This window comes from Crocodylus siamensis, chromosome 5 (genome assembly GCF_052110815.1).
Source record: "Crocodylus siamensis isolate JL-2025a chromosome 5, ASM5211081v1, whole genome shotgun sequence".
In the NCBI taxonomy this organism is placed as follows: domain Eukaryota; kingdom Metazoa; phylum Chordata; order Crocodylia; family Crocodylidae; genus Crocodylus; species Crocodylus siamensis.
In genome coordinates this window covers 169,352,661-169,365,285 of record NC_143399.1, presented here as the reverse complement: position 1 = coordinate 169,365,285, position 12,625 = coordinate 169,352,661, and the positions used below count along the sequence as shown (strand labels likewise).

Sequence of the window (12,625 nt, the reverse complement as noted above, 5' to 3'; positions counted from 1 at the left end):
TGTGTGTCAGTAGAAGTGTGTGGGTTTCACAGTTTAGTTTTCCAGTATAAAATGTAGGTGTTTTCTCAACTAGGATTGATTGTTCCATTTGGAAAGACTGATAGTAAGTCTTGGTACAGATCTCAAGGGAGGTCACTGGTTGCCGTCTGCCTCCCAGCATGCAGGGACTGCACATCTGCCGCTGTATTCCTTTATGGAGTCCTCCTGCTTAGTACTAGAAGTTCCATTAGCTGGTGCCTTGACCCTTCTCTTCCCTTCTTGATAACTGCACTGAGTGTGTCACCACAGAATGAAGGAAGAGAACAGCCTCTGGGTTTTCTAGAGTGAAAGGATTAAAATCCTACCTCACTATGTCTGTCTAATGTAAGGCAATTCTTACAGAGCCTGTCCTGTAATTTTCCTTACAGTGGAATCATTGCACTTCATACTCCAGTTAAATGCCTATTATCATAATATCAAGACTGTCAACAAGAGCTGTATGTTATCACCACCACAGCACTGTGAAGAGCACAAGTGCTAGGGTGGGATAGTGGGCATTAGATGAGCGTATATGCTACATTTCCTAGATATAGTGGAAGTTATGGTTTAATTCCCTTGCCTGTGTGTCAGTGCTTGCATTTCAGTGTATTTGCATATACATTTGCTTGAACACTGTCCTTCACAGTAAACCACATGGAAATGAAATTGTTCATCCCAGTGGTGTACCAAGGCTCTCTGGAGCCTCACAGACCCCACCCCACACAGACAGCCGTCTGCCCTCTCCCCCCCACCCTCTGCAGCCATCCGCAGCTCAGTCTTTCTCGCCTCAGTTACATGCAGGGAGCTGCTGCTTGGCTGTCCTGAGCAGCCCCACAGATGCAGAGGGCCAGGCTGGGCTGGGCCTGGTGAGGAGTGCTGCCAGTATGCCATCTCTCTGTGGGCAGGCAACGGCAGCCCTGGGAGGGGTAGCTCAGCTGCAGGGGGGCCAACATGAATTTTGGGGGACTCTAGCCCACAAAGCCTTCCCAGTGCCACGGCCCACAATGGCGCAGTGTGGCACAGTGCTCCTGGCATGGCTGGCCTGGCCCCAACGACCCCCCATCCCCCTTCCAGGTAGGTCATGACTCTCGGCCTGGCTCAACCCCTTCTCCCCCAGACACAGCACCACTTGGCCTGCAGGTACGGTTCAGCTCTTCAGGCAAGACCCCAGCCCTGGTCCCCCTCCCCCAGCCCCATTGGTGGGAGGAGAGGCCCTGCTTTCAGCTCCCAGGGAAGAGAACGTGAGAGACGCAGTTTTAAACTCAGTAGCGAAAATGGGCGCTGAGTTTAAATTCCGGCTTTCACTTCCTTGCTGGTGAGGATCCTGGGCACCAAATTGGAATGGGCCCCTGGGCATGTGTGCCCAGTTTGCCCGTGCATTAATTGATATAAAGATGGGTTAGCTTGATTAATTGAGTAGGTCTTAAGAATAAGTACAAGTAGTTCAAAAGTTTATAAGCTCATAAGTTCAAGTATTTTAATATCTGTCTAACAAATTGTTTAGTGAGCAGTTTGACCTATGCATGAATAACTAATGCTAAATATAATTTTAGGAAACATAAGTACTAATATAGAAAGAAAACTATTCCGGAGTCGGCTTGACCCAACTGGAAAGAGGAAGATGCTGAGGTAGGCTTGACCCAACTGGAAAGAGGAAAATGCCCTTGTGATGATTCCCATCACAAGAGATAATTATAACTAACAGAAAAAATTATGTTATGACTAATCTCATTGCGCACGCAACTAAGCATACGTAGAAGGAACCATATAAATATGGAAGTTAAATATTCCTCTGGGTAGCTCTTGGCCCTTAAGGCAGGAGTCTACCCTTCTGCAGAAGCAATAAATTTTCTACTGGCACTCCTGTGTCTCTTGACTTATATTATCAAGGCTAGTGCCCACGACGCAAGACCAAGCTGTCCTTTCCTGTTTGGGCAGCTAACTCAGGTTTTGCTGACATAATCCACCTATGGCCTGGCTGCCTGACTGGTGCTCCCCCCAGTCCTGTGCCCAGGGGCCATGGCCCCTCCTTGGTATGCCACTGGTTCATTCCTTCCCAGTAGCTAATCAGGTCCCCTGCACATTTGGGACAGGCCTCTGCAAAGATGTGTTACTAACTAGCTGTATTCTTGATGTGTCTCTTTTCCCAGTTCATGCATGAAAGGCTAACTTACTAGGCACCAGGACAAATAATATTTGTCTCTCAGAGTCTGTCTTTAGTTAAATAAATAAAATGAAATACCTCATCAAGTGCAAATACAAAAACCAAAATGTGTATCCATGGTTTCACAGAGCAGGAAATGTGTTGGATTGATTACACTCAGTCAGATTATATCCATATGCCAGAACTTGTAAAGTACCATGGTTTCATTTAGAGCATTGCTAATAATTACAGTAAGAGAACACAGTTCCCAGACTGAAAGGTGCCAGTTAGAAAAGAAGGAAATGCCTTCTTGGGGGAAGAGAAACCAGTGTGGATTAGAAACTGGTACAGCCCCATTCCCAGTATAACTGCTCAGATATTACAAACAGAAATTCATGCATGTATCTGTTAGAGATCTGTTCTGCTGCTTTTTTTCAGATAACAATATTTATGATTCTAATAATGTGTTGTCTTTGTCATTACTAGGTACGGAACCAAAATCTCCAAATCTAAGAGAATGAATTCTAGTTCCTCAAACATATTTGATGCTTAACTCAGTGAAATCCATATGGGTTGGGGAGCCATTTGACTGGGAATTACTTATATGGCTCTAGGCCTAAATCCTCTACCTGACACCCATTGTGCAGTCATGTCCTATGTGAGATCAAGCACAGAGATGAATGTATGGTTTACTCTTTGAGCAATGGGCTGCACAGACTGTTGACTTACAGTTTATTAGGGGAAATGGTCTCAAATTCCAATTTTATAAGTACTAGAGCTACCAGATATGATATTTACAACACTTCATCTGTTAAACAAAGAAGATTTAGTCTTTCAATCAGTAATCAGAAAGAATACCACATGATTTAAGTAATCAATGTCATATCACAAATACCAAATAACAAAGGGAATTGTTGTTAAACACCACCAAGCTGAAATTGCCTCCTGAGCTATGTTTCAAGTTTGCTTAAATCTTGAATGAATTTGCAATATTAGAATGGGCTAATTATTTTGAATAATGTGTTCAAAATTCATTTTGAGAATCTGGCATTTGTATTATGACTGCAGTTTCTTTCTACCTAGTACACGTATGGGAGTTCATTAGCTTATTACAGGCTGAAAGGAGTATTGTCCAGTAGATTGGTCATTAGGCACTAAGAGAGCTATATTTTTAATTCCAAACCCTGCCACCCATCTGCTCTGTAGCTATGGCAGGGAGTGGTGATTTACAGATCCCTGATGAACTGGGCTGTTGATCAGATTCTCACATAAACTGTAGAGCTACATAGCTCCCTAGCATGTTGGTTCCGCTATTCTTCATTTTGCATCTAGCACTGAGTCACTCTACAGCAAGAATGTTTCCACAAGACTTATTAAGACAACATGAAAAAATATTGTATCCATATAATTATGTATGAAAGAGGGTGGAAAAAAGAACCCGCCATACACTGCAAAGTTAAACAATTAAAAGCTAGAAAATGCCAGATTTATAGTGACCTATGAAAGTGTAATTTATATCCCTGTGCCATGAATGAAGCAGAGGTCCTCTGGGTGAGAAACGTATGTGAACATGCAGTTAAAGACTTTAAAAATGCATTGTATTTATTGTGAAGGAGATGGAGATGGGGTATGAGAAAGGGATGCTGAGCATCCTGAACTTAACACACTGTAGAGCAGCTCTGGCAGTGGTGGACTGAAGACACTGCAGCATTTCCAGAGCAGCATTAAGCTCCATATTGGTGGGGGTTGGGCATGGAGCAGTATTTCTGGCCCCAGACAGGGGCACAGTGAGGATGGCAGGGGGCAGCAGGCTGAACTCTCTCCAGGCAGGAGACAGCCGGAGACTGCAGCCAAGCAGCTTGCCCAGCCAGAGCAGCAGGGTGCTCAGAAGAGCACGATCCGACAGCCCAGACAATCAGCAGAAGCTGAGCCAGGGGCCAACACTTGCAGCTGACTAGAGACAGCAGAATTAATTTCAGGTCCAAGTGACCCTGGGTTGGGGTGGACCAAACCAAAGATCTGAGGACTCAGCCAGAACACACCCCACAGACAGTATTAGTGGACCTAGGGGTAAGGGAAGAACCCATGGTCTACACCCTTCTCCAGGCCCCAAGCTCTGTAATAGAACAGGGGCTACAGGAGGCTTCAGAGTTCACAACTGGACCTTTGGGATAAGGACCAGGGGGTAATAAAGCCAACAGGACTTCCAAAGGGACTTTACACAACAAGCCCGGGGGCAGTGAAATATGCAATTATCAAAGCATCTCAGATTAGGAGAAGTTTATGATTTGTGCCAGCATGGTAAACCAGCACCGGCTATCCCCCATGGCATATTGATTGATTTGGAGCCATCAGGCCCAGGACTGGACTTTAAGGCCTGAGCTATTTAACTTGCAACTGCTGAGGCTCAGCACGGAACAAGGCCATAGTGGAATAAGGACCAGCCGAGAAGATGGCTGTTACTACAGTGACTATAAAGAACATGTGTTGCTAGAGTCATCAGAGACTCCTGACATTATCCATCTCTGTTGGAGTCCAGATGTAGTTAGAGTCCAGGGTGAGGTAAAGGGGAGGTTTGGAGTCCCTTGAAGAGAACAGGGTAAGGAGTCTGGAAGGTCACCTATGGGGAACTGCCTCCCATAAATTACATCAGTCACATCAGGTGAGAAGTATAATATCACATAGACAGATGGAGTGACCAAGTCTAGGCTCCATCCTGTTGCCACTGGTAGGCATAGACCCCTGGATAGGGGTCTCAAACCATACAATACCTACAGCCAGCACATTTATCATTAATTATAATTATTCAATGTATTATTAATAATTATATTGTTGTTTATTGCATTATTTGTGTGCACGTGCTCATGAGCACTGTGACCTATTCAGGATCAACTTCCTCCAGTACACTTGTCATGTCTACTGGAAGGCTATGTCTATAATGAGGTAGATCCTCCCCATTCTTTCTAAGTTTTAGGGCATGGGTACACAAGCTATGGAAACGTAAAAAAAAGGGTTGTCAATTTCTGATGGAGACAGGGGGATATAAAACAGATACTTTGTGATCCTGTGTTCCCTGAGAATAGCTGGCACTGCAAAAAATTGATTTTTGGAGGCAGCTGATCATCCCAGGATGCTAGGAAGGGACACAGGGGATGGGGGTGGGGGGAAGAAATGGATGGGGGATGAGCAACGTTACTGGCCATCTGTGTATTCTTTCTGTGGCTTTGGTTCATTGTGCTCATGTGTTTGTGTCGCAAGGCAGTGTCAGAGGATCTGTGCATTGGTACTGGGGGTAAAAGATGACTTTGCTCCCCCCCCCACAAGAGTAGAGAGGCTAATGCCAGAAGGGAAAGTGTTAGCAGCTTAAGGCAGGAAGGTGTTTGGAAAAACTCAGAATGGAGCTGTGTAAGCAAAGAGTCAGTGCTGAGAAGTTAGTTAGAGTAGAAAGAGATAGCCTGAGCCACAGAAAAAAATGGGTCTTATGAGAGAGTCCAGAGAGGGACTGAGAGTAGAGGCTGAAGAACAGGGCCCAGCCAAAGGTCATGAAAACAGGGAAAGCCAGGGACTCTCAGGCTGGAAGATATGTGAGTCAGAGTCAATATCTTGTGGTCCAGAAGTGGCCAGGAGAGAGTGAGACCAGGTGGGTCCAGAGGCTCAGAGTGGAGCCAAGAGAGAAAGAGGGAGATCTGATGAAAGGTCTGACTGATGAATGTGGTGGAGTTACACGTGGTAGGAAGGGGGTCATCTCTACAAAATGCCACATGTTGCCACCCCAGGGAAAGGGTGCCTGAAAACCCTAACTCCCACTGCCTTGGAGGTCACCCTTTGATGGGAAAAGGCTAGGCTAGAGGGATCTGACAGGAAAACCCTTGGTGAGGGTTAAGGAGAGAAGATGTGTGGCTTTGAGAAGGCAACCCAGGCATTTGCACTTTGAGAAGAAAGGACTGCTGAAGAAGCAGCTCCTGCAAAGAGCTAAGAGGGGACTGTCTGGATGAGCTCCAGCCTGGAGTGCTAACAGATAAATGGATGGACAGCTGAGACCTGTACTGCATCCTTAAGTTTGGCAAGTAGAAGATAAGATGATGTACCATGCCACTAAAAAAAGGATGGAGGCCTGGATGGCAAGGGCCAGGGCCCATTGGCAAAAGCCAGGCATAGTGTCAAAAGTAATTCCATGACTTGAACTAACCTAAAGAGGGTTGGGCTCCTCCCTTTTTGTCTTTCTGTTTTGCGGGATGTGGACCACCACTAAAGCACCAGTTTGCTTGGTATGCAGAGAAAAGTGTGCATAGTAATTGTGTTTGGCTATTGCTGTAAGTGGTTGTGATACTGACTGTGCTACACTATGAAATGTAAAGCAGAACTTTTTGATATGTATTGTAGGCTTTTTATAGTAGGAATAGTAATGCAATGTAGTTTTGTTAATTCCCAGAATTTGTGCAAAGATTTAGAACAAGGAGTAGAATGGTGGGATCCCGACGGAAACCAAGCATGCCATTTGCACAGGAAGGGCCTGACCCTTGGAATTTCTATAGGCTCTTGCACAATGGGGGGCATTGGTAGTGTTATGATAGCACCAAGCATCTATTTGGGATGACAAGGAAAGCAGTGTCCATTGTACATGAGGTATAAAATTTCTGGGAACATGTTGGGTCCAAAAAGATTCTGACCATGGAATTTTTCTCTGGTTTAAACAGCTATCTTGACAATCAGATGAGGCACTGATTGATGACTGGGATGCTGCCTGGAATGCTGATTAAAAGGTTTAATAGGCTCCTTGGGCTGTATATTCCCTGGCCGCAGTATGGGAGGCCTGTTTAAACTTTACTGGCTAAAACTCGGTTGGTGAATTAGGGAATACTGAGGCAAAATACTGAGTCAGAGGGGTATGGGTGACATTTGGACAATGATTAAGGGTTCATCACAGTGTCCGGCCCATTGGAGCCCCTGATCATGAATGCCATCATATTTTTCCCAGGACAACTGGTGGAGGTCCTCCCCACAAATCTCATGGGTGTTCTAGATAATTTCCTTGATTATGCTCCATTTATGATGTGAAAGTGTAAGATCTTCATGGAGTGTATTGATGGCTTGAAAATTGTTCTTAGAGGTTTACTTTTGGGAATTGGTCTGTAGGTAAAGTAGATATTGCATTAGAACAATGGTCTAGGAGAAATGGCAGGGGTTAACTGATTTCTAAAAGCCTGTTTGTGACAAAGTTTCCTTCAAGACCCACTGTGTCTGACACAGGCACACCACAAGCAGACACACAGGCTGGGAAATTGAAGACATGTACCACACGGTTCCATAGCATAGATAAGGGACTTTGCAGCAATGGCACCAGTTCATGTGTGCATGTGATGGGTTTGTGACACAAAGGAATATGCTGACAGGACATAACATGGACAGTATGACCACCGCAGGGAAACCAATCCATGATGCCCAGGAATGAATAGTCATCAGAGTGGAAGAAAGAATACAAAAAGAGGAATTTCAGAGCAGCAAAGGGTCCCTGATAGGGGAACCCGAGACCACCTTGGCAGAGGGCATACCACCAGCCCATCTCAGCCACCCCACTGGGGGGCTGGGGGTGGGCAGGGTCTTGGCATCTGACCTCCAGGCTACTGACATCTGACATTCAAGAGAGATCTTAAGGGAGAAGCTCATGCACTGGCCAGACATACCTTGATTCTGATGACAGCTCTAGAACTGGTAGATATAGAATTGTTTGCATTATTTTTATCTGCTATCACTGTGTATCAGTAAATTCACCTATTCTCAAATGGAGAGATCATGGTTGGTCTGAGGGTTTTGGGTTGTCCTGGAACAAGGTATTTGGGTCATAAATCCAGTGCCGACATTTCCAGTGTGTCAGTTGCTGCACAGTAACTGCCTTTGTACTTCTTACTATGAAGTAGATAAAATGCAAACTATGGTAGTTTAACCTTGCTTTCCCTGTTATATATTAGGCTTCATTTACTCTGGAATAAGAGTACCATTGCTACTGACCTCAGATAAGACACACACCTTATTTTGGGAAGGCAGAATGAAATGAAAAAGATGTTTCCTGTCATGGCTGAATGCCGACCGTAGCTCTGACCCTGAAGGGTGAACTGTCTTGTCCCTTCCTGAGGCTGGCAGTCATCTTACAGCAGTGTCTCCATGGTTGCTCCTATTTCAGTAAAGAAAAATTGGCTTCCTTGCTTAACGCATGTACCCGTTTTGGAAAGCTGAGTTTTGGGGAAAAGGTGTATGTGGTATGTGAGTAAATATGGTAGTTATCACAAGAGTAGCTGACAAACTATAAGCCCCCTTACCATTTGACCCCATAGCAGAAGCATAACTAACAGGTTTTGCATCCTGGACAAAACCCCCGCATCTTGTGGGGGTTCTGAGAGCCAAAGAGCTGCTGCCTGTAGCTGCTATGATGTCCATACATTTGGCTGCTGTGTTGCTGCATGAGGCTGAAACTACCTAGCAGAGCAGCCAGGTGCATGAACAGTAAGTCAGTACCCAGGGCTAGTGCCCTTGCTCGTCTACCTTTTTTAAATGCTACTGCCTGACAACAAGTTAGTTCTGTGCCCATGCCCCAACTTGCCTTGGCTAAAGGGAGAGCAGCATAGTGGAATTGCTGAACTGTTTATAACTGTTTTCTTTTTTAGCTTTCCCGATCCTAACTGGACATATATGTATAGCATCATATGGCTGAATTTTGGCACTTGGTACAGACAAGCTGGATAAGGTTTTCTGAAACCCATAAGCTCATTGTTTAGGGCTGTGAAAGTCTTTGCCCAGACTCACTACCTTGAAAAATGGGATAGGAGGGCCACAGCCATACCAGCCAAAGTACTTGCTTAGACCTTAATCCATCACAACTCCCATTGATCCCTGTAGGAGCTTAGCCTGAGTAGAAACTTCTGAGTGAGATCCTGTGCATCAAATTCATTGGGTATTCTTATATCTAAACTTCAGTCCTGCACTAAAACAAAATTTTCATTGATGTTAATAGGAGTTTTACCTGAATTAAGGAATGGAGAATGATGGCTGGTATTAGACAAATGAATCTTTTGAAATAGGAAAATTGTATAGTATAGGAAAATCTAGATAGCTTCTATTTAAAAAATGGAATACACTGCCTCTAGATTGTCTTTTTAAAAATGTATGAAGTAATTTAATAATACATTTTAAATCGGGAAATATACACATTTATTTTTAATGTTTTAGGTACAACTAAACATAAAATATGAATCATATGGACTGTTCATGTTTCAAAAACATCTCAAAATGGTTGCTTATTATAGTAAGAGCATTCACTATGCATTTCAGGTGTTAGGGTTTTCTTTCACTAACAGGAAAAATGTCATTTCTATTTCTAATGGAATATAATAGCTCTGTTTTCATTTTCCCTTTTAAGTCATTACAAGGTTTTTATTTTTAAACCTTTATGGTAACATTTTAACTTATTTTCCTTGTGGGCTGTTTGAAACCATGGAGCCTTCATTTGTGATGATTGCATTAAATCCATCTGAACAATAGGCACCTGCTGCCCTTGTTTATCTTAATTATAAATGTCTGAGTTCTTTGTCCTGTACAAGCAAAACAGGGTTGTTAAACTTTCTAAAAGGCAACAGTCTCACATTGTATTGTACGTTAATAACCTGACCACATTATCTGAAAAAAATATTGATCTTTAGTAATTAGTTAAAAAGTTATTAACTACTCATACAATATGTTTTTCTAATTAGTCATAAAGTGACATTAGAGAGAAACATTAAACTGCAGCAAAAACCTGCTTTTTTTTCTGGAAATTTTCTGAAAGAATTTCTTTGTGTTTTTTTAGTTTTGGCATAATGTAGGACAGGATATAAATCTGTCATAAACTGAAAGTAAAGATGAATTTCTATGTACCTTGCAAAAAACTTGCATACGACCACCTGAAAGAAAAATTACATCTGCATGGCTAAGTAAGTACAGGCAGTCAGAATCCCAAGGCTGAATCAATTCACTCTTCACAGGTTAGGTTAAGCTGTGTAGACTGAACTGATAAGCTAGTGAACAGGCATTCACTTTTAATTCTGGAAATGCAGCAACATGTCTGCACTGGCCCACACCAGAAGCTGCCTCCCTGCTCAGTTGGAGCAGACAGCTTGGGCCAAGGCTAGCCTACCCAATCTGAGGGGGGGTGGGGAGGGGTTACAGGGGAGGTGCAAAGCATCCTGGGATGATGGGGGGCTAACTTGAATCTGGAGAGGATCTGAGACAGAAGTTCAATAAACTGATTTAACCTAAATCAGTTAGTCTGATACCACATCCATCAAGGTTAACTTAAACTGGTTTTGGCCATTTTGAAAGCAGCTCATGTGCACTGAACTTCTGTTGTCTTACAGATTTGAACCAGCTTCCAATCACTTATAGCGGTTTCTGTGTACTTTCTGGCTCTCAGGTGTCTTCAGAAACCATTGAAACCATCAGTTTTTTAGCACTGCAAAGATGGTAATCAGCACACACAAAATTAATACCCTCATTCCAACAGCAAATTTTAAGGAGGCTTGCAGATTTTAAAAACCAAACCAAACCGTACTTTACAGGAAGAAGCAGCGTGTTACTTCAGCCCAACTTTACAGCTTCTGTACAGATCAGGTGCTTCAGCAGGGCTTTTTGGTGCTTTTCTCTAAAATTGATTCAATTATCTATTACATAAAAGTGCCAAAACCCCTCACTAAAGCACTTGATCTATACAGACATCAGGCAAGCTGGGTCCAACTAACATGCTGGCTCTACTGGTATGTGCTGGGCTCAGCATGGGACTGTACAGAGTTTAAAGTGCTGAGGGTTTTTTTTTTTTTAAGTGTAGCCCATTTTTCCTGGTCATTCTAGTCATAATTGCACCACTTGTTCATAATGTTTGATGGCCACTCTGCCTCTACAGCACTTACAATTCATGATTAAAGAGAGAGAGATAGAGAGAGAATGTGTCTTTGAACAGAGTCTGGGTGCCATCCATAGATATTCAGTTTGAGGTCCCAGTTCAGGGTTCATTGTAATTATAATCCTCTTTCTCCCATCATTGTTTTTTCTATTCTTACAGAAAATTCGGAGAAGGCAAAAAAATTCAATTCTTCATTAATTGGTTATTGCAAGGTAGTGCTGGCAAGCAATGTTGTGTCTTTGCTCAGGGGGCAAAGGCCCAGATCCTCCTTCACTGGGAATTAGGTTTCTTAAGACCGTAAAGCAGTGTTTTCTAAACTTCTAAAGTCACTGAAACCTTTGTACCACTTCTGCTCTGGACCTCTTACCCCTATCCTGAAGACTGATAGGGGTCAGGCAACCCAACCCAGCTATGGTGGAGCACTGCCTCCTGGCCTGCTCTACCATTACCCACAATGTCTTTTGGCAGAACCCCTGATGACCTATCATGGGTCCCCAGGGTTCCACAGAACATAGTTTAAAAACCACTGCCTTAAAGGATATGGACTCAAGTGCATTATATGATAATCTTGTGCATTATATGATATATTGAAATAAATAGCAAAATCCCTTCTACCTGATTAATGCTAAGATTTCAGCTTCTCAAGTATTTCTAAAAAGAAGGAATTTCAATGCACATCAGGATGGTGTATTAGCTATTCATTAACTAGCAGTCCAGTTGATTTGTTACCCTGATGTGAACGCTACATTTATATGCTATATTCATCTTGGATTTGGCATTTTATATAGTCAATGTACTTACCCACAGAAGTAATTATCACTGTAAAATGAGTTTCATCTCGTTTCCCAGTCACGTTATTGTAAGCGCAGCACATATAATCTATTGTCCTCTGGGTCACTTTACCCGATGGAATTTCCAGATGGGGGCCATATTTGATAACAAAGGTGGCATTATCAGCCCTTTGAATCCATGAGTAAGTATTTGGTGGATTGGAATCTGCTGAGCAATCAAAAAGAATATCTTCTCCTACATCAATCGTAAACACCTCTCCGACTTTCAGGCCTTTATCTGAATTAACTGTAAGTCCATAAGGCCCATCTGTATCAATATGAACAAGAAAAATTATTATAATGGAGAAAATAAAAGTTTACCTAGATTTTTTATTTAATTTTTTTAAGAGCCAGACTTTGCCTTTCAAATTGCTGCCATTAGGTTCAATAATTTTGATTTCAAAGGCCTCAGATTCGTTCAGTTTGACATGTAATGGTCTTAGCTCACAACATGACCACTTGACATTGATTTGCTAAGGTGAATTTCAACCACGTGCAGAGAAACAGCATAAGGCCAAAATGCCTGCGTACTTTTTTTCTCTCAAAAGAAGCTTACGTAGAACTGAAGCAGTGTAAGAAGAATGGTGTATTGAAACCATATGCCTTCTTTTCATTCTCTGCAATGGAGTACATTTGACCCTTTATCCTTAAATACAAAGGTTACTGGGATAATCTATTTCTGTTTACTTGTAAAGATCATTAAAT

General features: G+C 42.8%; 1 protein-coding gene across 2 annotated transcripts in view; it reads right to left on the bottom strand.

Moving 5' to 3' along the window:
* Window positions 1-12,625, bottom strand: part of HEPACAM2 (HEPACAM family member 2) — a 44,223-nt gene that overhangs the window by 20,036 nt on the left and 11,562 nt on the right. For both annotated transcript variants that reach the window (XM_090049643.1, XM_090049642.1), the window contains exon 4: window positions 11,892-12,188. In XM_090049643.1, the coding sequence (XP_089905769.1) occupies window positions 11,892-12,188 (297 nt within the window). The remainder of the gene's footprint in view (window positions 1-11,891; window positions 12,189-12,625) is intronic.